General features: G+C 46.4%; 2 protein-coding genes across 8 annotated transcripts in view; one reads left to right on the forward strand and one right to left on the reverse strand.

Annotated features, from left to right (window-relative positions):
• Positions 1–25,376, forward strand: part of LOC126935030 (tripartite motif-containing protein 3) — a 172,194-nt gene that overhangs the window by 43,804 nt on the left and 103,014 nt on the right. The window lies entirely within an intron of this gene.
• The window catches only part of DNHD1 (dynein heavy chain domain 1), a 75,506-nt gene continuing 54,929 nt past the window's right edge, over positions 4,800–25,376 (reverse strand). For 4 of the 7 annotated variants that reach the window (XM_050756023.1, XM_050756024.1, XM_050756026.1 and 1 more), the window contains 19 exons: positions 18,302–19,910; positions 17,915–18,123; positions 17,504–17,708; positions 17,326–17,428; positions 13,505–13,654; positions 13,069–13,251; positions 12,508–12,939; positions 11,828–12,299; positions 10,645–10,938; positions 10,243–10,395; positions 9,871–10,049; positions 8,776–9,741; positions 8,395–8,581; positions 8,061–8,183; positions 7,771–7,972; positions 6,720–6,811; positions 6,424–6,573; positions 5,398–6,203; positions 4,800–5,184 (listed from right to left, as the gene is read on the reverse strand). In XM_050756023.1, coding sequence (XP_050611980.1) covers positions 4,834–5,184; positions 5,398–6,203; positions 6,424–6,573; positions 6,720–6,811; positions 7,771–7,972; positions 8,061–8,183; positions 8,395–8,581; positions 8,776–9,741; positions 9,871–10,049; positions 10,243–10,395; positions 10,645–10,938; positions 11,828–12,299; positions 12,508–12,939; positions 13,069–13,251; positions 13,505–13,654; positions 17,326–17,428; positions 17,504–17,708; positions 17,915–18,123; positions 18,302–19,910 — 6,866 coding nt within the window. In that variant the 3' untranslated portion in view covers positions 4,800–4,833. Of the gene's footprint in view, positions 5,185–5,397; positions 6,204–6,423; positions 6,574–6,719; positions 6,812–7,770; positions 7,973–8,060; positions 8,184–8,394; positions 8,582–8,775; positions 9,742–9,870; positions 10,050–10,242; positions 10,396–10,644; positions 10,939–11,827; positions 12,300–12,507; positions 12,940–13,068; positions 13,252–13,504; positions 13,655–17,325; positions 17,429–17,503; positions 17,709–17,914; positions 18,124–18,301; positions 19,911–25,376 lie in introns of those variants that run through there. The other 3 variants (XM_050756027.1, XM_050756028.1, XM_050756029.1) reach the window with 3 other exon arrangements.

Here is a 25,376-nt window from a genome sequence, read left to right on the forward strand (position 1 = left end):
GTAATCATTTGGGGGCACCACAGGCTGCACTCACATGGGATGACAAACTTAATCGAAAAATGTCGTGTGTGTTTTGACTGCTTCACTGACCGCCTGTTCCCCCATCTCTCTCTCTCTTGTTGGGCCTCCCTACTCCCTGAGACAAACAATATAGAAATTAGTCCAATTAATAATCCAACAGTGGCTTCTAGGTATTCAAGTGAAAGGAAGAGTCACATGTCTCTCACTTTAAATCAAAAGCTAAAAATGACTAAGCTCGGTGAGGGAGGCATATCAAAAGCCAAGGTAAACTGCAAACTAGGTTTCTTGTGCCAGTTAGCCAAGTTGCAAATGCAAGGAAAAAGTTATTGAAGGAAATTAAAAGTACAATTCCTGTGAACATGTGACTGATAAAGCAAAACACATCCTTATTGCTGATATGGAGAAAGTTTTAGTGATCTGAATAGTAGATCAAACTAGTCACAACATTCCCTTAAGCCAAAGCCTAATCCAGGACAAGGCCCTAATTCTCTTCAATTCTATGAAGGCTGAGAGAGGCAAGGAAGCTGCAGAATAAAAGTCTGAAGTTTGCAGAGGTTGGTTCATGAAGTTTAAGGAAAGCCATTTCTATAACATGAAACTGCAAGGTGAAACAGCAAGTGCTAATGTGGAAGCTGCAGTGAATTCATGAAGGTGGCTACACTAAACAACAGATTTTCCATGTAGATGAAACACCCTTCTGTTGGAAGGAGATGGCATCTACGACTTATTGTAGCATCAAAGCTTCAAAAGACAGGCTGACCTTCTGTTAGGGGCTAATGTAGCTGGTGACTTTAAGTTGAAGCCAATGCTCATTTAACATTCCGAAAATCCTAGGGCCCTTAAGAATTATGTTAAATCTACTTTGTCTGTGCTCTCTTAATGGAACAACAAAGCCTGTATGACAGTACATCGGTTTACAATATAGTTTACTGAATATCTTAAGCCTACTGTTAAGACCTACTGCTCAGAACAAAAAGATTCTTTTAAAGATTTTGCTGCTATTGGCAATACACCCAAGAGCTCTGATGGACATGTACAAGGAGATTAATGTTGTTTTCATGCCGGCTATCACAACATCTATTGTGCAGCTCATGGATCAAAGAGTAATTTTGACTTTCAGATCTTATTAAGAAATACATTTCTAAGGCTATTGCTGCTATAGTCTTATAGTCTTATTAAGAAATTCATTTTGTAAAGAAATGAAAATTAAAAAAAAAAAAAGAAATACATTTTGTAAGACTATTGCTGCTATAGGAACCACTATAGATAGTGATTCCTCCAATGGATCTGGGCAAAGTAAATTGAAAACCTTCTGGAAAGGATTCACCATTCTAGATGCCATTAAGAACATTTTTGGGCCGGGCGCGGTGGCTCAAGCCTGTAATCCCAGCACTTTGGGAGGCCGAGATGGGCGGATCGCTAACACGGTGAAACCCCGTCTCTACTAAGAAATACAAAAAATAGCCGGGCGAGGTGGCAGCGCCTGTAGTCCCAGCTACTCGGGAGGCTGAGGCCGGAGAATGGCGTGAACCCGGGAGGCGGAGCTTGCAGTGAGCTGAGATCCGGCCACTGCACTCCAGCCTGGGCTACAGAGCGAGACTCCGTCTCAAAAAAAAAAAAAAAAAAAAAAAAGAACATTTTTGATTCATGAGAGGAGGTCAAAATATCAACATTAACAGGAGTTTGGAAGTTGATTCAACTCTCATGGATGACTTTGAGGAGTTCAAGACTTCATTGGAGGAAGTAACTGCAGATGTGGTGGAAACAGCAAGAGAATTAGTATAAGAAATGGAGCCTGAAGATATGACTGAGTTACTGCAATCTCAGGTTAAAACTTTAATGGGTGAGCAGTTGCTCTTATGGATGAGCAAAGAAAGTGGTTTCTTGAGATGGAATCTATACTTCTGATGCTGTGAACATTGTTGAAATGACAACAAATGATTTAGAATATTATATAAACTTAATAAAGGAACAGCAGGGTTTGAGAGGATTAACTTCAATTTTGAAATAAGTTCTGTAGGTAAAATGCTGTAAAACATCATCACATGCCACAGACAAATTCTTCATGAAAGTATGAGTCCATTGATGTGGCAAACTTCACTGTTGTCTTATTTTAAGAAATTGTTGGCCGGGCGCAGTGGCTCAAGCCTGTAATCCCAGCACTTTGGGAGGCCGAGACGGGCGGATCACGAGGTCAGGAGATCAAGACCATCCTGGCTAACACGGTGAAACCCCGTCTCTACTAAAAAATACAAAAAACTAGCCGGGCGAGGTGGCAGGCGCCTGTAGTCCCAGCTACTTGGGAGGCTGAGGCAGGAGAATGGCATGAACCTGGGAGGCGGAGCTTGCAATGAGCTGAGATCCGGCCACTGCACTCCAGCCTAGGTGACAGAGCGACTCTGTCTCAAAAAAAAAAAAAAAAAAAAAGAAAGAAAAAGAAATTGCCACAACCTTCAGCAGTCACCACCCTGATCAGCAGCTATCAATATTAAGGCAAAAAAGATTAATAGCAAAAAGATTACTATTTGCTGAAGGCTCAGATTATTAGCATTTTTAGCAATAAAGTATTTTAAACTAAGGTATGCACTTTTTTTTTTTTTTTTTTTAGACAGGGTCTTGCTGTGTCACCCAGGCTGGAGTGCAGTGGCGCAATCTCAGCTCACTGCAACCTCCACCTCCCGGGTTCAAGAGATTCTTCTGCTGCCTCAGTCTCCTGAGTAGCTGGAATTACAGGCGCCTACCACCACACCTGGCTAATTTTTGTATTTTTAGTAGAGACAGAGTTTTGCCATGTTGGCCAGGCTGGTATACCTTGTTTTTGTTTTGTTTTGTTTTGTTTTTTTAACTTAACATAATGCTATTTCATGCTTAATAGACTACAATATAGTGCAAATGTAATCCATATGCAATGGGAAACCAAAAAGTTCATGTGACTTGCTTTATTGCAATATTCGCCTTATTGTGGTGGTCTGGAACCAAACCCACAATAGCTTCAAGGTATGCCTGTATAGACTTGTTTGCATTTCCTCCCACCATGTAGCTGGTACCTAGCCAAAGAGCAAGGGAGCTAAGTTTCATAATACTATATAAGTTTTGGTGCTTGGGGGCAAGGAGTGAAGCTCATATAGGACTTTAGTACGGCCATACTCTAACTCAGGTTTTGTCAGACAGGCTCGCCCTGGCATAGCATGCAGTCATGCAACTAATAATAACAGAAAATATCAAAGCAGCAGAACTCTTGATTCCTTAGCTCCAGCTGCTTGCTCCCTCAAATTTCCCATCTCAGTTAATGACACATGATATACCTAGTTTCTCAAGCTTATAATCCAAATCACCCTAGATTCTTCCTCTTCCTTTATTCTCCACATCCATTCCATCAGTCCTGCTGGTTTTACCTCCAGAATATTTCTTAAATCTGTCAATTCTTCATCTCTATTGTTAAGACCCTTGCCCAAACTCCAATATCCCTTACTTGAATTACTTCAATTGGGTCCAAATAGATCCTCTGCCTTGTTACCCTGGCTTTTCTAGCATCTATCCACCATAGAGCAGGCAGAGTGACCTTTGAAAAAATGCAAATTAGATCATATAATCTCCCACCTACTATTTGACAATACATTCTCATTATACTTTTGAAAAATACAAACTCATTACCACGACCATGTGAGCCACCCCTTTCTATATGTTTCCATCATTTTGGGTCACTCTGCCCCTCACTCACCCACCATGCTCTGGCTGCATACTCTGTTTCTTGAACACTTCAAGGTTGTTCCCACCTCAAGACTTTTGTACCTACTGAGGGCTCTACCTGAATGAATATTCCTTCTGGATCTTTAAATAGCTACTTTCAAATATGCAGAAAGCTTCCCTGACCACTCAAATTATACTAACTGCTCCCCTCTCGTCACATATCCTCTTGACGCATCGGTCTATTTTGTTTTCTTTATAGGACTTCAAAATCATCAAACTTATTTATATATTGGCCTTTTATTGCGTGTTGCCCTACATTAGAATAACTCTATTAGCACACAGAAGAATACCTGGTTTCAAGGAGTGCTCAATGAATAATTGTTGAATGAATATAGGACCTTGTATCTTACTTGGTTTTTTTCATATGCATGACTCACTGAGAGAATCCATCATAGGAGAGGAACGAGTGGTAGGGCAGGATTGAGGCATTGCCAAGAACACCACTAAATGCCTTAAGAAAGAATTTTCAGTGCTAATGTTCTCCTTTCAAACATATCCATTGTGGGTTTAGCACAAGTGCTGAGACCACAATAGAGAGCGGGGCAAGGATTTAGGATTCTGTGTGTCAGCCACTGCTGGGCCTGCCTAGCTTCTTGGATGCGTGATTAACACCAAGCCCCACCCCACCCCAAGTGTACCCACACTTTCCCCTTCCCAGCTGCCAGGCACATGCCCTCTTCTACCTTCAGTGTGAATATACCTCCTCTTTTCTCAATTATGCACACTGTACCTTTCCCCTAGTGTGTCACATTCTGCCTTCTTGGTGTGAAGAAGGCAGATCTTTGACTTTCAGATCTTATTAAGAAATACATTTCTAAGGCTATTGCTGCTATAGTCTTATAGTTGTATTAAGAAATTCATTTTGTAAAGAAATGAAAATTTAAAAAAAGAAGAAATACATTTTGTAAGACTATTGCTGCTATAGGAACCACTATAGATAGTGATTCCTCCAATGGATCTGGGCAAAGTAAATTGAAAACCTTCTGGAAAGTATTGCTGCTCTACCCCCATATCTCAGAAATCTTTCATGGAATCACTACAACTTTATTTTGGTAGATGGGCTCAAGACAGGGGTGGGCTGCACACGTGGACCCTCCGTTGGACACAGGTATTGGGGGTGAGCTTGGTGGGTAGGGGCAGATGCATCACTATGTTCCTGCTCTGCAGCTTAGTGTTGCCAAGGGGCCCTCCCATGTACACAGGACAGGAGTACACCGTCAGGTCGGCTGGGGGTGGCAGGTCGCTGGTGCCTGGGGCCTGTGTGCTGATGCTGACTGGAGGCAGAGGACTGGGTTGGCTGGAAGGACTGTCTTGCAAGGCCCCAGCTATTGGGTCCCACTCCGCATGTAGGACCTGTAGCCCGATCAGCAGCAGCCCTCTCTCTGGAACCGTGGGGTTTGGGCCGTTCTCCACCTGGGGGCGTCAGAAGCTGGTCAGGCAAGGCTAGGAAGCTGGGAGGTGGCAGGTGGGGAGTGGGGGTTGGGGGTTGGGAGGTCGTAGTGGACCGAGATCAGAGAAGCTAGCAGGGTTACCGAGGGGCAAGATCACCAATAAGGGGTAACTGCGAGGTGTAATTAGAGACTTTGAGGGGACTGGAACCGCGAACGAGGGGTGGCGCGAAGATACCCTGAGGTGCAGAGGGTTGCTGTTCATCTCCAGACGTTTATACGGGAGCGGACTGGAGACCGCGCCTCGGCTACCAGGGAAATTCGAGCTGGGCACATTCTGGTCCAGGGCAGCTTCCCCACGCAATGCCAGCAGCAGGCGGCGCGGGTGGCGAAAGGCTGACAGGTGGAAGACGCGCTCTGGTACATCACTGTTCGCGTCCGCGCCCACGCCCAAGTAGCGAACCAACAGCTGCCCACGGCGCGACAACTGTCGCAGCCAGTGCCAGGGCGGCTGCGGACCGGCCGGCGCATGAGGTCGCCAAGGCAAGGGTAGGCGGCCAGTCCAGAGAGCGTGGGCCACCGCAGCACAACGGCGGGAGGGACACGGGGGTGCGCCCTTCAGCTGCTGCAACAGGCAATCAAGGTCGCGTTGTAGCGTGCCCACCAACCGGCTCAGTTCCAGAGCCTCTGTCTCTAAGACGCCCTCCAGGGGCCGCCGCGCATTCGGCCCCAGCACTGACCTCGGGGCGCCAGACTCGTCTTGGCGAACCAGGTTGGTCAGCAGATCCTGCAGTGACTCCAGCCTCCGGTTGACTTGCACTAGGCGTTGCCGCAGTCGCCTTTCCGCGAGCTGGGCGCCTCCTCGAGACTCAGGAACCCACACGGGTGAACTCCGCTGCAGCGCACTCAAGAGAACGCGACTCTGGCGTCGCAACAGCCAGGCCTGGGGGCCCTCACTGAGTCCGCAGAGCCGGGGTTCAGGTGGTGAGGGCAGTAGGTGCATCTGGGCCTTGCACTCTGCCATTGCATCCAGCTCCCTTAGCTCTTGGGGATAGAGGTGAGGGGTGAGGGACAAGATGTACTCTCCCCACCCTAGACTCAAGAGAGTAAGCCTTTCTCTGATCCTTTACTGCCATCACCCCCCATAACAGTATGAATATTACCCCCATATACCTTTATTGAGACTGCTGTCCACATTTCTGTGGTGGGTAGCATTGCATTGTACTATTCCCTACCCCAAAACAGATACCTGAGTGAAGCTTACCTGGGAGGGGCATGAGCCTGGCAAGCAAAGACTGGGGTGTGTGTGGCTGGACCCAGTTCCTGCTACTGGGGCTCAGGCAGGCTTGCGTGAGGCTAAACAGAGCCTCCCTGTCCTCAGTGTCCTCCAGAGGACCCCCGTAGAAAACTGAAGCTGAAGATGAGGTTAGAGCCTTTCAGTTCCAGTACCTTCAGTTTCCACCACTCCCAAAACCAAAGCTGTGAATTATATCCCACCCCCACCCTCTTCCAGGCTCTCCTGGGGGCTGATGACTCCAAGGGGGACAGGAAGGGTCTTACCAGCCAGCTCTTGCATGGCAGCACGGGGATTGCTAAGACTTGCCCACAGCTGGTCTTGGGTCTGAAGAACCTGGGTTAGGGTCACTTGACTCCTAGAGAAGGGGAGCGGAAAGCAGGGTTTCACATATCATCTGTATGCTGAGGACTGTCAAGTCTTCTCTTCAGTTCGAACCCCTCTCCTGAGCTTCAGACCCATGAGGGTTCACTAGTCATTGCTGCTTGGCACCCCAAATACAACTTGCTTTCAAGTGAAATCATCATTTTCCCCCATAAAACCTGTTCCACCTCCTATTTCAGTGAGAGATACCACTAGCCACCCAATTATCTAAAACAAAAATCTGAGAGTCATCCTTGACTCCTCCTTCCTCCTCACCCCATATTTATTCTCTATCCCTTCCATGGCTACTACCCTACCACCCATACCACAATCTCTTCCCTGGAGATTTCCAGAGTCTCCTAAAGCTGCTCTGCTTGTCCCCAGTCCTGCCTCCTCTGGTCCATTCTCCACATTGTATCCAGAGTGATCTTTTCAACACACAAAAAGGATATTGTTTCTTCTTCTACTGGGACTACAGGCGCCTGCCACCATGCCTGGCTAAGTTTTTGTATTTTTAGTACAGACGGGGTTTCACCGTGTTAGCCAGGATGGTCTCGATCTCCTGACCTCGTGATCTGCCTGCCTCGGCCTCCCAAAGTGCTGGGATTACAGGCGTGAACCACCATGCCTGGCCTACCTTGCCCTAGTCTTAAAGGCCCTTTATAATGAGCCTTACTTCTCCCTCCTCAACATCCAGCATGTCCATGTCAACCACACTCAAGTCTCCTCCCTTCTGCTGAATTTAGGTCCCTCTGCTCAGAAAGGTCCATCTCTACCTGATTTGCCCCTGCTTTTAAGATTCAATTCAAAGTAAAATCTCAAAGTCTTTGGAGAAGCCTTCCCTAACTTCCCCTTGCCCTTGCTCTTTGGAGCTTCCAAAGATGAATTAGTTTTACTCATCCCAGCATACGGAAGATACTCAATGTTTGTTGAGTGATTGACTGAGCAGCTCACCAACGCCCCCTGTGTGCCTGCAGCCTCGTTCCATAGAGCTGCCGGTGTAGCAGGAGGCCATGGAGGAGGAGCAGAGGTAGTGCCTGGGTGGGGGGTTGCATATAGAGTCCTTGCTGGGCTAGCTCCACACTATCAATCAAAACATGGCCCAGCTCCAGGGACTGGTTCCAGAAAACAGGCATGGAGTGCTGAGTCAGCACAGCTGGGGAGGAAGGAGAGTGCTGAGTCAGCACAGCACAGTTGCCCTCCCACTTCCAATTTGAGAGCCTGTAGGGGGTTAAGCTCCTCACCTGGCAAAGAAGCACTAGACTCTGCAGGCACAATAAGCCAAAGACGAAAATCTCTGTGAACAGTGGCTACATTCCTGCTTTCAGGTTGGCCTAAAAGCTGTTCTGATTCCAGGTCTGCAACCACTAGAGTCAGACAAGGGTCTGAGATCAGTCCTTGGGTAAAGGGTCGGGCAGAAGTCTAGGGATCAGACTTGAGGCTAGGGGTGTCAGGAGTCAGCTACAAGGCCAAGTGGACAGGTTTGGTGCTAGGTCACTGGCCATCAGTCCTGAGATTTCAAGCTAAGGCCCAAGTGTAGGATAGGATCCTGGCAGCCAATCTAGGCAATAAACTCACCTTTGGCTCTGCCTAACAGTTCCAGCAAGAGCTGTAGCAGCTCTTTCGGCCAATGGGGCATCAGATGACAGTTGTCCAGCACCAGCCAGTGCCCCTCATACATAGCCTGGGATAGAGTGCTGACCACAACTGAGACCGGGTCCCAGACTTCAGAGCCCAGGGCTATCACCTGCAGATGCTTCTGCCCCTGGGGACCAAAAAAGAGATGGCGGCATGACTCAAAGTGATCCTAGGGTGACCTGAGGGACCCAAACTAATGCTACCATTATCACAAAAGTCCCTAAATAGAACAGAAAGATCCATGAAAATGCTTAGAGGGGGTCCCCACGCCCCAGCCTACAGGAACCTGGTCACTCTGTGACCAAAAGACTAGGTTCAAACCTGCTGATACTTGGCAGCCAGATTCTGGATGACAGTCAGAGGATGCAGAGTGGCTGTGGGGTGGCCAGGCAGTGGCAACAAGATCAGCATGGGCTGAGTAGCCCGACTATGTTTAAAGGGCATGGTGGGAGCGCCCATGTTTTCATCCAGGGGCCGACCCAGGAGGCTGGTGGTGAAGTCTGCCAGGGCACCTGCCAGGCACTCAGGTCGCAGAACGCGCCACAGGATCAGCTTCTGGAGGAGGCTAAGTGGCTCAGGCCCAGGCCCAGGTGCAGGACCCAGCACTGTGGATGACAGTGACAGGTAAGCCTGCCAAGCATTGGAGTGGCCTGCCAGGGAGGCACACAGGCCAACAAATGGGGGCAGCAGCTCTAACATCTCACATTCATGCCAGGCTTTTGGCCCAAGCCAGGCCGGTCGAGCCACACCTGAGACTGGCTTGCTGTGGACTGTGCTGGGAGAGGCTGCTAGTCCAGGCCAGAGTGCCAGTCTTTCCAGCTCTGATGCTTTCCCTGTCACTTGCAGCAGAGCCAAAGCACCCAATGCACCCACCAATGGTACCTGGGTAAGGCCCAGTGCTGTCACAGTGCTGCCCAGCAGCTGGCGGGTCAGGTGTGCTCTCAGTTGCAGTAGATGACTGGCCAGGTCCTCCCCGTGATTAATCTCACGTGGCTTCATGCTATCCAGAGCCTGCTTGGTGACTGCCAGCCACTTCTCTGGGCTCATACGGAAAAGTGGCAGCAGGTTCTGCAGTTGGCTTAGGGCCTTTACCATGGCTATTCCATGCCAAACCACAGGCCGATAGGGTGCCCATGATACCATTTCCTGTAGTTTCTGCCCTTCTAGCTCTTCACAATGGGCACGCAGCTGGCATAGCTTTCCTTGGGCCCTCACCATGTTCCGCAGAAACTTGGCTGGCTTCTGACGCTTTGGATTCTGGAACAGCAGCATCGTCAGCAGCCGCTCCTGCATATACTCATTTGTTGGATGGATCTGGCCCTTTCCCACAGTCCCCAAACATCTACATTCATCTCCACCCCCTTACCCAGGTCCATCCAATACTCATCTCAACCCACAGACTGAGCCCCCAAGCACCTCAGCAGCCTCCACAGCCTTGCAGGTATCTAGGGCTCTGATCTTTAGGTTCTGCCAGCGGGTCTCGAGCTCAGGACACTCTCTGCACAAGATTTCATGCAGCATCTGTTCTTCCAGTATTTCCATGTTCAGGCCCAGATCCAGCACATTCAGCCCCTTTAGCAGTTCACAACCTAGCACTTGGGGTAACATGGGAGATGCTTAACCTCTTCCCCTTGGCAGAGCCACGGGGTAGAGTAGACAGGGAGTATGGCTCCCTGCTATAGACCTGAGCCTGCTCTGGGCCAGGTTGAGTGAAGCCCTCTTAGGGCTGGTGCTGAGGGCCTAGTGTGTCCACACAACTGTGCTGGCAATTTGCCCTCTGGGCCTCACCTTTTTCCATAGCACAGAGGGAGAGGGTGGTGCTGAGATACAGACAGAAGCCAGGCTGCACCTGGGGTGGGCTCAGCTGCTCCCGCTGCAGCAGCCATTGCAGTTCTTGGCACCTTAGACCCAGCTCCACGTTGGTCAGTAGCACAGGCAGGCCTGTGAGAGGGAGGCAAAGGAACCCTACCCACGATGCCAGCACCCATGATCCCCATTCCCCATCCACGAGGTCTGGCTCCGACCAGCTTCCCTGTGGCTGATAGGAGGGTTTCCACAAGATGCTTCAATATAGTTAGTGCCCGGGATGAAGGATGGGAACTGAGGTTAGACTGAGGTGTGGGAGGCCTGTGGGGTCACAGAATGGGGCGAGTCAAAAGGGGTCCAGGGTGGGTGGGGACCAGTTCTCACCACAAGCAGCTGCCTCCTGGAGCTGAGAACCTAGCTCCGGGTCAGCACCTGAAAGAACACTAAGGTAGGGAAGAGACGGAAGCTGAGTCTCATAGGCTGGCTTTGACCCCTGGCTCTCTGTCTTCTCCTCTTTCTCTTCATTTTCCTCTTGCTCTTTCTCCTGCTCATTTCTTCTTTCCTCTGCCTTCTGCTCTTTTGTCTGGTCCTTAGCCTCATTACTGTCTTCACTATCATCATCTTCCTCTTTCATGTCCATTTTACTCTCTGTGTTTTGATTTCTCATGAGGCCTTTCCCTGGGGCAGAAAGATTCAGAGGAGCTCTTCTTAGGGGAGGAATCAGACTCCTTAGGGGAGGAATTCACTCAAGGGCTCTATTTCATGAGGGAAGGTCTGCGGGACGACATCTTAGGAAAGTTGCTTAAGCTCTCTATGACTCAATTTTCTTATCTGCAAAATGAGGTTGATATTAGTGGCGACCTCACAGGGTTACTGTGAAGATTAAATTAACTTATACATAGAAAACACTTAGATGTGCACATAGTAAGCACTCAATAAATGTTGGCTCTCAAAATTATTACTCTAAAATTCCAGGGAGGGATCCTACTCATCCTCTATCTTCCCATAGCCTCTCTTCTGTATTTTCTATGCCTTTTCTTCTGCCTCTTGTAAGGGCATTTGTGGGATTTAGGGCCCATCCAGATAAGAATCAGGGTGATCTCATTCAAAGTCCTTAACTTAATTACTCTGAAAGAACCCCTTTCCAAATAAGGTCACATTTTTCTCACAAACTCAATCCCCAGCCTCTTCTTCTGGGAAATAAACACTCTATTCCTTCTCCTAGAAAATGTTCCTTCCAATACTCCACCCAGAAGGGTCCCCGATCCAAACAGAGCCAACAGAAATATTACCCAGGATTTCTGAACATTGGATAAATTTGGGTAGTGCTGAGTAGACCAGGGAAGTGGAAAATCATGGACCAATCAGTCATGTAGATTCAGAATCATTGTAATAAAGAGAAAAAATAAATGTGACCAAATTGATTCCTGTAGTATAGGCTGGTGCAATCTGGGACATCCTGATCACAAAAATGCAGTGTCCTCATTATGAAGGGAAAGACCACAAGAGGCTGAGTGATGGGCAGTTCAGATACTCTGGAAGCATTGCATTTATTATGTCTGCTTACCTCTACCCTCAGTGGGGGCTGGTGCCAAGCATCTATTCTCTGCCAGAGGTAGCGGGTCCAACCACATGAGGGCCTGGTTGCTGGGGTCAAGCAGCAAAGGCCAACGGCAACTACTGTAGTGGGTAGGGCTTCGCAGAAGCAAGCCTGCCAGGTGGGCTGACTTTGCCTGTGGCTTCAGGTTTCCATCCCACTGGTACTGTTCAGATGCAGAGCTCAGCAGGGACAGAATATTGAAGGGAGAGTGTGTAGCCAGCAGGGGCTTCTTTGGTGGTATGCTGACAGATTTTTGCTTCTGCTTCAGTGCCTGTGCCACATCATCTGGGCCCAGGGCCTCCTGAAAGCCCCTACACAGAGCTAACCACTTGTCCAGTAGCTCTTGGCGCCGCAGTGGTGGGAAGGGACCCAGGTAGATGATGGCAGCTGAGCATAGGAGGGCATCTCCGAACACAGTCATGCAGCGTCCCTTCAGCTTCTGGAGTGGACGGGAAGACCAGAGGCTGTGTAGGCCAGTGAGGAGGGTGCAGGGAGAGATATGGCAGAGGGAGGGCAAGGTGGGGTGTGGAGGAAAACATGGCAAGGAGTGCAGAGAGGGACAGAGGGAGGCAGTGAGGGCACAGGGAGGAGCGGGGGAGTGGCATGAAAGGAACTTTGGGGGAGACATCTTGGAGAGGGATGGTTACCTGGAGCTGTATAGTCCAGGCATGCATAGGCATGAGCAGTGCAGCCTTCATGGGCCATTTGTGATACTGCCCACGCTGTGCTTGACTGAGGGTCTTTGCCACACAGTTGTGGGAAGCTTGGGCATCCTCCACCATCTTAGCCAGGGCCAAATTATTCTCCAGGGTCTCCTGGGCCTGAAACTGGTAGTAGCCCAGGCGGGCCTGCTCCCGAATGAGTGTTGCCTCCACTTGCTGCAGCAGCAGGCCCGTGGGCAGTCCCCGGCAATGTGCCAGCCCATAGTGCAGAACAGCCCAGAGCCAGGCTGCCAGGCTGGCTGCAGGTCGGCTCACTGCCCGCAGGGCTGCATCACTCATACCTGGAGCTTTCAGAATTAGATGTAACTTTATCAGCTGTGAGTCTGTTATCTTCTCCTTGGGGAAGAACACCAGCTCCTGGAAGGATGTATGTTAAAGGGATGGGGAAGACACGGATGCTCTGGACCTTGACCCAACAGTTTAGCCTTGCCAAGTCTCCCTTTTATGCCTCCCCTATCCTCCTTCATTGTGCTCCACCCTTCCTACCTGATAAAAATCCTCAGTGCATAACAGCTGTTTGGCACTGGCCCAGCCTGTTTCACGGTGGAACAAGTCACACATTGCATCAGTCACCCGGACCACAGATTCTGGTGGTGCTCGATAGCTCCGTATCTCCTCGAAGTCAGCCACCTGCAGCTGGCTCAGAGGCTCCAGAAATGCCTTGCTCATCTAAATGAGGAGAGATAACTTCTAAAGTGAGCTCCTGAGATGTTCTGTTCTTCCTTCAAGGTGTTTCTAGGGGGATCATCTCCTCCTTGGAGTCCCCATGAGAGGTCACTCCCCAAGCCATCCTATTACCTTTGTCCCCTCCCCCCAGAAGACTCCATGATGAGTCACTCCATTCTCTCCTCTTGGTATCCTTAGAGGGATTGCCCTCTTTCAGGAGAGGAGCAGTGCAGGGCAGGCAGCAGGAAGAGCCCACCTGCTCCAGGAAAGCCTCTTGCTGAGCCTGCAGGGCATCCCGCTGCTTGGCGAGGTCCTCAATGAGGTTCTCTTGATGCCTACACTCTTCTAGCTGCTGCTTGTATAGGAGCTTGCTTTGCTCTAGCTGCTGCTGAAACATGCTGAGGCTCTGCAAAGAGATATCCAGGCCCTGCAGTTCCAGATCCTGAGCCATATGGGAACACCCCAGAAGACCCTATGATCCCAGGACTCTAGCATACTCCTCACTTGAAAGACTGACCACGTTGAACTCCAAGTAGGCCACAGAGAGAGGCTGAGCTCTGGGTCTGTCACTTATTAGTCTGTGAGTTACATATCTAGTAATGCAACCCCAAGTGTGTGGTTGCTTTTTCTGCAGCCGCTTCACCCAAAGACTATGTGTGTAACAGTTACATTACATTACTCTATATTTTAGTTGACCCATTAGCAGCAGTTGTCACAGAAGACAGTTCCCTCCCTCTTGAGGCATCCCCCTCTGTTGGCCTTCGTGATACTGTGTTCTCCTTGGGCTTTCTCTAACTTCTCTGGCTGCTCTTTCTCATTTCCTTCCTCTGTGAGCTTAACTATTCCTCATCAATTTTTTCAGAGCTTCCTTTCTCTTCTCACTCTACACTTATAAAAGCCTTCTCTGATCTAATGGCTTTGATTCCTACTTATGTTCCAACTGCCAAATCTCTCTCTCCAGCTAGGTTCCCTCCCAGCCCCATACCACGTATTCATCTGCCTAGTGGAAATCTCTTGGGTGTCTCACAGGCCCCTCACATTCCACATGTCCCCACATGAATGTATTTGGTTATGCCTCCTCAGCTGTCCTGCAATCTGACTCCTCTCCTGTGTATTCTTTTTCTCAGAGAATGGTGTCAAGATACACTCAAGTTTCCCAAGGAACAAACTGAGTTGTTACGCTTGGCTCCATCTCCTGTATCCCCCAAATCCAGCCCATCTTTGAGGCCCTTCAATTCTACCTCCCAAATGCCTCTCGTGTATACTGCCCTTCCCAACGTTGGTCACTCACACTCAGGCCCTCTCACTCCTCACCTTCTGCACTGGCCTCCTAACTGGTCTCTCAGTTTTTATTCTTACTCCCCTCCTTTTATCCCCCCACTGCAGCCTAGCTGGTTTTCTAAAAGCTGAATCATTGTCATTAACACTTGTCATTTCTACATTTGATTGACAATACCCCCATGACCAGACCCCTACTCATCATTCCAATCTCATCTCTTTTCTCTCTCCTAGCATGCTACTTTCCAGCCATTCCTGACTTTCAGTTCCTCCAACGTGGCACACACTCTTTTGCCTCTAGGCCTTTCACATACTGTTATATCAACCTGGCCCCTTTCAAACACAGATCAAATCTGACCTAAGTTTCAGTAATCAACTTTCATGTACTTTATTCCTTTGTTTACATAGTTAGGGAATTTTCTGAGCTCCTACCATGTTATATACATGCTCTGTGCTGCATAGCAGGGCACTCTGCTTTCTCTAGAAAGTTTTTCTTGATATTTTGGAGCACTCTGAACTTACTCCGTTATAACATGGTTTTGTCATTGCCTGGATGAGTATATCTTCTGCTAAACTATAAGCACCATGAAGGTAAGGATAGTGCCCTATCTTCTCTTATTAGGAAGCAACCTAACCTTTTTTTTTTTGGAGACAGGGTCTCACTATGCCACCCAAGCTGGAGTGCAATGGTGCAATCATGTCTCACTGCAGCTTCAACCTCCCGGGCTCAGGTGATCCTCCCACCTCAGACTCCTGAGTAGCTGGAACTACAGATAGGTGCTACCATGCCTGAATAATTTTTTGTAGAGACAGGGTTTTGCCATGTTGCCCAGGCTGGTCTTGAACTCCTGAGTTCAAGTGATCCATTGGCCTTGGCCTTCCAAAGTGCTGGGATTACAGGCATGAGCCACTGTGCCTGGCCTAACCTAATATTAATAGTAACTAACATTTATTGAGCTCTTACTATGTGCCAGCATATTTAAATACTATACATGTAAGATCTTGTTTAATCCTCATTACAACCTTATAAGGTTAGGGAAGTCTCCCCAACCTTTCTGGACCTTTGTTTTCTCATCTGTAAAGTGAGAAAAGAATAGCTACCTCAGAAAGGTGTGGCAAGGATTCTGTCATCTATCTATCTATCTATCTATCCATCCATCTAGATGTAAATGTAGGCATGTATTAACATAGACATAAATATTAAGAAATGCCTGAACAAAAAATAAATTTTTGTTGAGTGCAATAATGAAAAAATTAACCAGTTGAATATAAGAGAGTAAAGAGATGGAGGGGCCCAGACTGAGTCCTGGGATTTGGCTCAGTGGCTGGTAATGCCATTTCTTGGGGTGGGGAACACTGGAACAAGTACACACTATTATGGCTATTGATTGAATGACCAAGGGATCTGACTCTGAATGACCCTGAGACTACAAACATCTCTTATCCAGATCTTTGGCTTACTGTGTTCTGCTCTGGTATAACTGACTCACAGATCAAGGAATACTAGCACCCCCTAAACCAGATCAACAATCCTGGTATTAATCATCTTGGGAAAATGTAGGGCAAAAAACTGGGAAAGGGGATTTCTGTTGCTCTTTGACTTTGTTTTCTTTCTTTGCAACTTAACTGAGTCTTGAGGTCTAATCTAAGCTGTTCATCCTAGGTGGTGAATAGTAGGGGGGCATCAGTACCTTTAAAACTCCAGGGGACACCATTTACATCAAACACAATGAAAACCACATTAGTAGACACAACATATGCCATGTATCTGGAATTGTGTGGCACTGGATGATAGTCCTAAGGGCACTCATCAGAAGAGCTGGCTAGGTGTTAGGAGCTTAAGACCTGAAACCCTAGTAGAAAGATTATCTGAGTGTGACATGGGCACTAGTTCACTGCTCTGAAGTTATACCAGAACATTTATCAAAATCTTGTGTAGTAGGAAGAAAAGGTGCTATTTTAGAATTCCTCTTATTAAAAGCAAAACTGCTCTTTAGTTTGGGAAAACACCTTTAGCTAGGAGTATTTGGCTTTAGAAGGTGTGATAAGCCCTATCATCACCAATTTTAGCCAGCTATAAGAAGTCTGTTTATTCAAAGAATAAGATTGTTCTGTATAAGACAGCAAAAGGTTTTGAGGTTTCAACTAGAAGGGCATGCTAAAGGAAAAGTGGGATGGCTCAGAAACATTGTAGACCAGGTATTAGAGAGATGAGAGAGGAAAGGAAAAGTTGGTCACTGGAAAATGCCTGGTAGAGGAGGGTGAATAAGAAAATTCAGGACACTCTTGTCTAGTATACCATTATAAATCTACTTCTGGTTCTATGCTATAGCATAAATTTCTCCCTGCTGCCATCACCCATCTACATGTCCTCACTGTACACAACAGTTTTGTTTGTTTGGTGCTTTTGTGGAAGAAAGGGTATAGGGACAAAGTGCTATGGAAAAAGAGGATAATTCTAAGAGGTGAGTGAGTGGTGACTGAGATGTAGTCCCTGCCCCAACCCCCATGGGAATCTACAGCATACTGAACTTCTCATGATCAAGGTGCTAGGGGCAACCAGAAGCAGATGCTTGGATTTCACACATTATGAAGAATCAATCTGATTTTAGCTGTGTCATGGGAAACTTTTGAACCTAAGCTGTAAAGGAGGAGGCAGCAGAGATTAGAGAGATTTTCTAGGGGAAGTGGAAGCTTAGGGGGACAAGAACTAAGGTTCATTCTGGTTGCTTCCTTTCAAGACCCCTTTTGGGCTTCTGCTTTGACACCACCATGGAAGCCTCAAAATCGTCTCCTTACCTTGCTGGAGGCTTTCAGCTGCTGTTCCAAGTCAGAGATCAGATTGGCATGGGTACCATGCTCCTTAATCAGCATTCTCAGATTCTCCAAGGCATTCTGGACCCTGGAGATACAATGTGCTGGTGAGGAAACCCAAAGGAGCAGAAGGAGGTACATTGCAGGGGATGGGACCACTCACCGCTGGGCCTTGTTCTTAATCTTCAGGATTGTCTGTTGCTGCAGCATCAGGAAAGTGTCCAGGAAGTCTAGGAAGGTCTTAGGGGTGACGAGTGGCAATGCAGGGCACAGGTGCTCATGGTAGTGGGTGGCCGAAAGGTGGATAAGAGCCATGGCTTTGGCCACACTGGGAATTGAGGCCTGGAGGTCTGGGTACTTCCAGGAGCCTGCAATGGGCATGGCTTTAGCCTCACTTTGTGAGCTTGTAGGAAAACAGGAAAGGAAAGGGATCATCTCCTAGCTCAAGAAGAAGGGTAGGAAATGTGAAGGGGGCTCTGTAGGCTCTAGAGAGGGAGAGAGAGATTGACCTAGGTAATAACCCTCATTAAAGCCTGGTAAAGATGAGTGGTAAGGACAAGTAAAAAGGGCTCACCATCATCAAGGGGTAGACTCCGAGCACCCTCCAGGTGATGCTGGGCCACTTTGACCAGGGCAGCTTGGTCCCAGGGTTCATAGCGGTCAATGCTGGCAGTGGCCAGTTGAAGGAGCCTCAGGAAAAGGGGGGAGGGCAGCTGCTTGTGGGCCTGTTTATCTCCAATCAGGAAGAACAGGTGAAGGTGGCTGCACACTTGCTGGTGGAACCTGTGGGCCAGGGCTCAGCTAATGTCCTCCCCTTTACCTTTGCTTGCCCCTCCTGGCCCTAGTCCCAACCAGACCACTTAGCCCCAATCTCTCAGCCCTTATGGCAGCCCACAGAATTCCTTTTGGCCAAGACAGAGTAAAAGCAGAGCAGACTCGGGTATGGGGTTCTTGGCCTCACCTCTGCAACACCATTTCCTTCTTGATGTTCTGTTTGACACCAAGGTTCTCCCTGGGGAAGTGTTCTTCAATGCGGTCCAAATCCGCTTCTGTGTACTGGCCAGGGAAACTGCCTGAGGTTGCCAGGGCCAGGAGGCGATGAAGTGTAGTGAGATCCACACCACTGGGTACCAATAGAGCCACAGGCTGGCTTAACAAGCCAGCACGCCAGCTGGCATCTCGTAGACATTGGAGAATGTCCTCCTCTGACCCAGATGGTAGATGAAAGAAATGGGTCTGACATATACTAGAAGCCAGAGTGATGGCAGTGTGGCGCCCAGTACCCAGAGCCCCCGAAAGCAGCAGGCCATGCTGCCGGGGCCTGGCCAACACCCGGACCAGGCGGGCCACATGCTGTGCCATGGAATGACACCGGGCAAGGTGGGGGCTCAGCTTCAGTTGAGCAGCTGAGGTGGCCAGCTGCTCCTCTAGCTTCTCCCACTGCCGTTCCAGGTACAAGTTGGGGGTTTCAGACTTAGGCCCCAGTGTCAGCTCCTGACTGAAGACCACGTCTGAGGGCTTTTCCTGGGGATGTAGTAGTAGCACTGGTAATAACAGGGGTGAGACCAGGTCCATCTGGGATGCCTTCTGCCACCAAGTCTTGAATGATCTCCTTACCTGGAGCCTATAGTTGGATGCCCTTGTGCCTTTCTCTTGCCTTATCTTGTGACTTATGCTTTCCCTCATCCCTCTGCTTACTGGTCCTGTAGATGGTGTTAGACTCGGATCCCTGGAGTTTGAGCCTGTGGCGACCTGAAGTCCATAAGGCTCCTCTTCCTCCTCTGTTTCACTGTTGCTGTTGCTGAAGTCCTCCCACTGGGCCAACTCCCCTTCAGATTCTACTTCGGGCACCCTCTCCTCCTCCTTCTCATCCTCCTCATGGTCCTTGACCAGGTTCTGGGGCCCTGGACCACAACAGAAGACACTCTGAGCTACTACTAGGAGCAGCTTGGCACAATAGGAGCGTTCCCTAGGGCTGTCCAGCCGGTCACAAAAGGTTCTCTGTGCCTCATGCAACCAAAGACGCACCACATTGCGTGTGGCCATCATAATGGTCAGACGAGTGCCACGCAGGCCTGACACCCGGCGCAAGTGCTCCTGGTGGTTGGGATAGTCCACAAAGCCTCGGGAGCCTGTTCTATTAGGCAGCAGCTGCAGGTTGCTCAGTAAGTGGCTCACAGAGTGTGGGGAGAAGTGGTAGTGTGGGTGGAGGGGTGAAGGCATGAAGCAATTGCACACAGCCTCCCAAGCCTCTACTGAGGCCCTAACTAGGGCTCGTGCCAGAGCACGCTCCCGCTCCACAGAAGGGAAACGCTCAAGCCAAGCCTGAATAATAGGCACATGTCTGTCCAGCAGGGTGGCCTGGGTCATGCTTTCCAGGGCCAGGACTGTGAAGAGTCGGAAGAGGCGTGGACACAGTGGGCGCTCACAGTAGCCTGGCACTGTGACAGTGGCAAGGAAATTGACTGTAGGCTGCAGTGTCTGCAGTTCCAAGGTGCTGTGGGCATACACAGTGCCATCCATGGCCTGGCGCAGAGTCTCCAACACTGGCTGGCAGCTCTTCTCTGGGTCTATGGGACATGAGGAATAATAATGAGGACATGTAAAAGTCCACATGAGAGTATCAGTCTGCTCCTTCTATTCCTGCTACACACGGTTCTAAAGGAATTTTGTGAATCTGACATGTTGGGACTCGGTCACATTTGAGTAAGCTATTCTCCCTCCCCAACATTCTCCCTAAAATTGAGGAATTTCTTCTCCCTTCTCCCGAGATCCTATCTCTTCTCCTTCTCCCTAGTTCCTAGCTCCCTATCCTATTTGGAAGCTGAGAAGGATAGAAACCAGATCTGACCACAATTAGGGGGAAAGTGCAATCATTTCAGTCAAAGAGAATAGAGTTATATCACATGTACACACAAAAAAATCAAATTTAGGCTGGGGTGTGGTGGCTCACCCCTGTAATCTTAACACTTTTGGAAGCTGAGATGGAAAGATTTCTTGAGGCCAGGAGTTCAAGACCAACCTGGGTAACAGCAAGACCTTGTCTTTACAAAAAATGAAAAATAAAATAGCTGGGCCTGGTGGCATGTGTTGTAGACCTGTCTACTTGGGAAGCTAAGGCTGGAGGATCACTTGAGCACAAGAGCTTGAGAGAGCCGTGATCGCACCGTCCAGCCTGAGTGGCAGAGTGTGACCTTGTCTCTAAAAAATGATAATAATAATAAATTTCATAAACAAACTTTATTAAGACACTATTTACATACAACAAAATGTATACATTTTAAGTATACAGTTCAGCAAGTTTTGACTAATGTACACACCTGTGTCATCACCACCCCAATGATATTTAGAACATTTTCATCACCCTAGAAAGTTCCTCATGCTCCTTTAAAGTCAATCAATCCCCCTGCCACCACCATCATAGGCATTGTTATGTGATCTGATTTCCATCACTATAGGTTAGCTTTGTCTGTTCTAGAACCTCAAATAAATAGAATCATACAGTATATACTTGATCATGTCTATCTTCTTTTACTCAGCAGGTTTTTGAGACTCATCCACGTTTTTGAGTGTTTCCGTAGTTTGTTCCATTTTATTCCTGAGTAGTATTTTTCTGAGAGCCCCCAGTTAAACTGGTGTTCTAGTACCAGAGCAGCCAACAACCCTGCCCTAACAGGAAATAAAGGGGAGCTGAGTGTGGGGGTTTACAGTGTGCCTTTCACAGGATACTTCTTTTATCTGATGGACTGCCTAATGCCTAGTTGTCTGACCTGTGACCAGAGAGTCCTTCACACAGAGAACTTGCTCTGATTCTTTAGATAGAAGGACAAATTCAATACACCACAACAATAGGAAACAAGTTCAAAGATTTTTACTTAATCCTGTGCAAGGAGGGCATAATGAGCCAGGAGGTCATCAGTCTTCCATCCTCATGTCACCTGAGGCAGCAATGAAGAGTCAGAGAGAGAGAGAGAGAGAGAGAGAGGAAATGCGGGAGGAAAGGAGGAATGGAGGGAGGGACTGGCAATATATATAAGGAAATAGGGTGTGGGTCATTTTAAGTTTTCAGGCAAATGCCTGAATGGCCTGTTTTTAAAGGAAAGGAGGGAAAGCAGGGAACTAGTCGGCTAGGTGGGAGAGGTGCCTCTAAATTCTTATCTCTTGCCACCACCTGGAGTCATTTGGGTATATATGTGGATTTACCATTATACAGAACATTCATGTATACTAAGTTTGAGGATATGTGGTTCTCATTTTACTCGGGTGAGTACCTAAGAGTGGAATTGCTGGGTCATATGTTAAGTAACATTTAATTTACTAAGAAACTGGCATTTATTTTTTATAGTGGATGTACCATTTTACATTCTCACCATCAAAGTGAGAGAGTTTCAGTTGCTCTACATCTTTGAAAACACTCGTTATTGTCAGTCTTCTTAATTATCACATGGTGGTTTAAATTTGCAGTTCATTGATGCCTGATAGTATCAAGCATCTTTTTGTATACTATTGGCCACTCATACATCTTTTGTGAAGTGTTGTCTGTTTAAGTCTTTTGTCCATTTAAAACATTGGGATGATGTTTGTTTTCTTATTGAGTTGTAAGAGTTTTTATGTATTCTGGGTTCAAGTCCTTTGTCAGATACATGTATCATGAGTGTTTTCTCTGTCAATAGCTTATTTTTTCGTTTTTGTAACAGTGTCTTTTGAAGGGCATAGGTTTTCAATTTTGATAAAATTTAGGTTTTGTGCCCTAAGAAATCATTGTCTAACCAAGGTCACACAGATTTTTCTCCAATTTTTTTCTAAAAATTTTATAGTTTTAGCTTTTACATTTAGGTCTGTGATCCATCTATAATTTATTTTTATCTATATTTTGAGGTAGAATACATGGTTCATTTTTTTCCATGCATATATCCAGATGTTCCAGTACCATTCTTTGAAAAGCCTATCCTTTCCCCCCATTGAATTATCGTGGCACATTTATTAAAAATCAACTGGCCATATATGACTACTTATCAGATTTTCTGTTCTATTCCATTAGTCTATATGTATATCCTTATATCAATACCACACTCTCTTCGTTACAACAACTGTAGAGCCAGTTTTAACATCACTAGTGTGGGTGTCCCAACTTCATTCTTTTTCAAAGTTGCTTGGCTCTTCTAGATCTTTTGCATTACCATATAAGTTTCAGAATAAGTCTGTCAACTTACCAAAAAAAAAATCTGTTAAGATTTACCTTGGCATTGCATTGAATCTATAGATCATTTGGGGGAGAATGAGGACCTTACTGATACTGACTCTTCTAATCTATGAACATCATAAATTTCTCCATTTATTTAAGTTTCCTCTATCTCAGCAATATTTAGTCATTTTCAGTGTCCAGATCTTGAATGCTTTTCATTAAATTTATTCCTAAGTATTTTATCCTTTTAAATGACTTATAAGTAATATTTTAAAATTTCAATTTCCAATGGTTTGTTACTAGGATATAGAAATACAAACGATTTCAATGGATTGATTCTGTATCCTGTGACCCTGATGACTTAACTTATTTATTGTAGTAGTTTTATGGGGTTTTAGAAAAATATTTCTTTGGGGTCTGTATGTAGACAATCATATTATACGCCAATACAGACAGTTTTAACTTGTCTTTTCTAATTTTAAAAGCTTTCATTTCTTTTTCTTAATTGCATCGATGTGGTCTCCAGTACAATATTGAATAGAATCAGTGAGTATGTTCTTGCCTTTTAACTGATTTTAGGGGGACAGTATTCAATATTTAACCATTAAGTATGTATTTAGCTGTAAGTATAATAGACGCTCTTCATCAAATTGAGAAAGTTATCTTCTATTCCTAATTTCCTGGGAGTTATGGAATAGTGTTGGAATTTTGTCAAGTGATTTTTATCTACTAACATTACTTACTCATGTGCTCCTTTATTCTGTTAATGTGAGCTACACTGATTGATTTTTCAATGGTGAGTCAGCTTTGCCTTCCCAGGATAGACTCCATTTGGTCTTAAGATGTTATTATTTTTGTATGTTGCTGAATTTTATTTAATAATATTTCAGTGAAGATTTATTTTTGCATTTAGGTTTATGAAAGATAACAGTTTATTTCTTTTCTTGAAATGTCTTTGTCATGGCTTAGTATTCTCCGTTTTCTGAAAAAGGATGTGTAAGTTGTACTTTCTTTTCTAAATACTTGATATAATTCAACTGTATAACCATCTGGGACTGGAAACATTTATTATTATGCATTCAAACTTTTCTTAGGTATGAGGCTGTTCATTTTCTATTATTTTTCTTCTTTTGGTCAGGCTTTGACAAGTTATGTTTTTGTAAGGCATGTGATACGGTTTGGCTTTGTGTCCCCAACCAAATCTTGTCTTGAATTGTAATCCCCATATGTTGAGGGAGGGACCTGGTGGGAGGTGAGTGGATCATGGGGCCAGTTTCCCCCATGCTGTTCTCATGATAGTGAGCAAGTTCTCACAAGATCTGATGGTACATCTCCTCATCCCCCCACCCCCACCCCACTGCTATGTAAGACGTGCCTTGCCTCCCCTTCGCCTTTTGCCATGATTTTAAGTTTCCTGAGGCCTCCCCATTCATGCGGAACTGTGAGTCAATTAAACCTACTTTTTTTTATCTTTTGAGACGGAGTTTCATTCTTGTCACCCAGGCTGGAATGCAATGGCGCGATCTTGGCTCACTGCAACCTCTGCCTCCCAGGTTCAAGCGATTCTCCTGCCTCAGCCTCCCAAGTAGCTGGGATTACAGGTGACCCCCATCATGCCCAGCTAATTTTTGTATTTTTAGTAGAGATGGGGTTTCACCATGTTGGCCAGGCTGGTCTCAAACTCCTGACCTCAAGTGATCAACCTGCCTCAGCCTCACAAAGTGCTGGGATTACAGGCGCAAGCCACCACACCCAGCCTAAATCTCTTTTTTTTATGAATTACGCAGTCTCAAGTAGTTCTTTATTGCAGTGTGAAAACAGACTAATACAGCATGTATCCATTTTATCTAAGTTACTAAATTTATTAGCATAAAGTTTTTCATAATTTTCCCTTATTATCCATTTTTTAAAACCTTTTTTTTTTTTTTTTAAATGAGAGTCCCACTATGCTGCCCAGGCTGGTCTTGAACTCCTGGCCTCAAGAAATCCTCCTGCCTAGGCCTCCCTCCCTAGTAGCTGGGATTACAGGTACATGCCATCATGCCTGGCTCCCCCCAACTCTTTTTTTTGATATGGAGTCTCACTCTGTCGCCAGGCTGGAGTGCAGTGGTGGGATCTCAGCTCATCGCAACTTCCAACTCCCTGGTTCAAGCAATTCTCCTGCCTCAGCCTCCCGAGTAGCTGGGATTACAGGCACATGCCACCATGCCCAACTAATTTTTGCATTTTTAGTAGAGACGGGGTTTCACCGTGTTGGCCAGCATGGTCTCAATCTCCTGACCTCATGATCTGCCCTCCTCAGCCTTCCAAAGTGCTGGGATTACAGGCGTGAGCCACACTGCCTGGCCCTGGTTCCCTTTTTATCCTTTTAAATATCTTTAAGAAAAACTCTTTTATTCCTGATATTCAAAATTTATGTTTTCCTTTTTATTTCTTGATTTGTGTTAACAGGTGATTGTCAATTTTATCTTTTTCAAGAAACAAAATATGGCTTTGTTGATATTCTCCATTGTTTGTATGTTTTTCTGTTTCACTGATTTCTGCTCTGATCTTTATTATTGATTTCCTTTTAAATGCTTTGGGTATAACTTACTCTTCTTTTTCTAGAGTCTTAAGCTGAAAATTTAGGTCGTTGATTCCAAGCTTTTCTTTCTAAGAGATATTTAAAACTATAACCTTTAGTTGCATCTTACAAATTTTGATATGCTTTGTTTTCATTATTATTTAGTTCAAAACATTTTCTAATTTCCCTTGTAATTTCTTTTTTGGTACATAATTTATTTAGAAGTGTGTTGTTTAATTTTAAATAACTTGGAAATTCTCTAGGCATCTTATCAATATTTGTATTGTT

Source organism: Macaca thibetana, chromosome 14 (assembly GCF_024542745.1).
Source record: "Macaca thibetana thibetana isolate TM-01 chromosome 14, ASM2454274v1, whole genome shotgun sequence".
NCBI classification, from domain to species: domain Eukaryota; kingdom Metazoa; phylum Chordata; class Mammalia; order Primates; family Cercopithecidae; genus Macaca; species Macaca thibetana.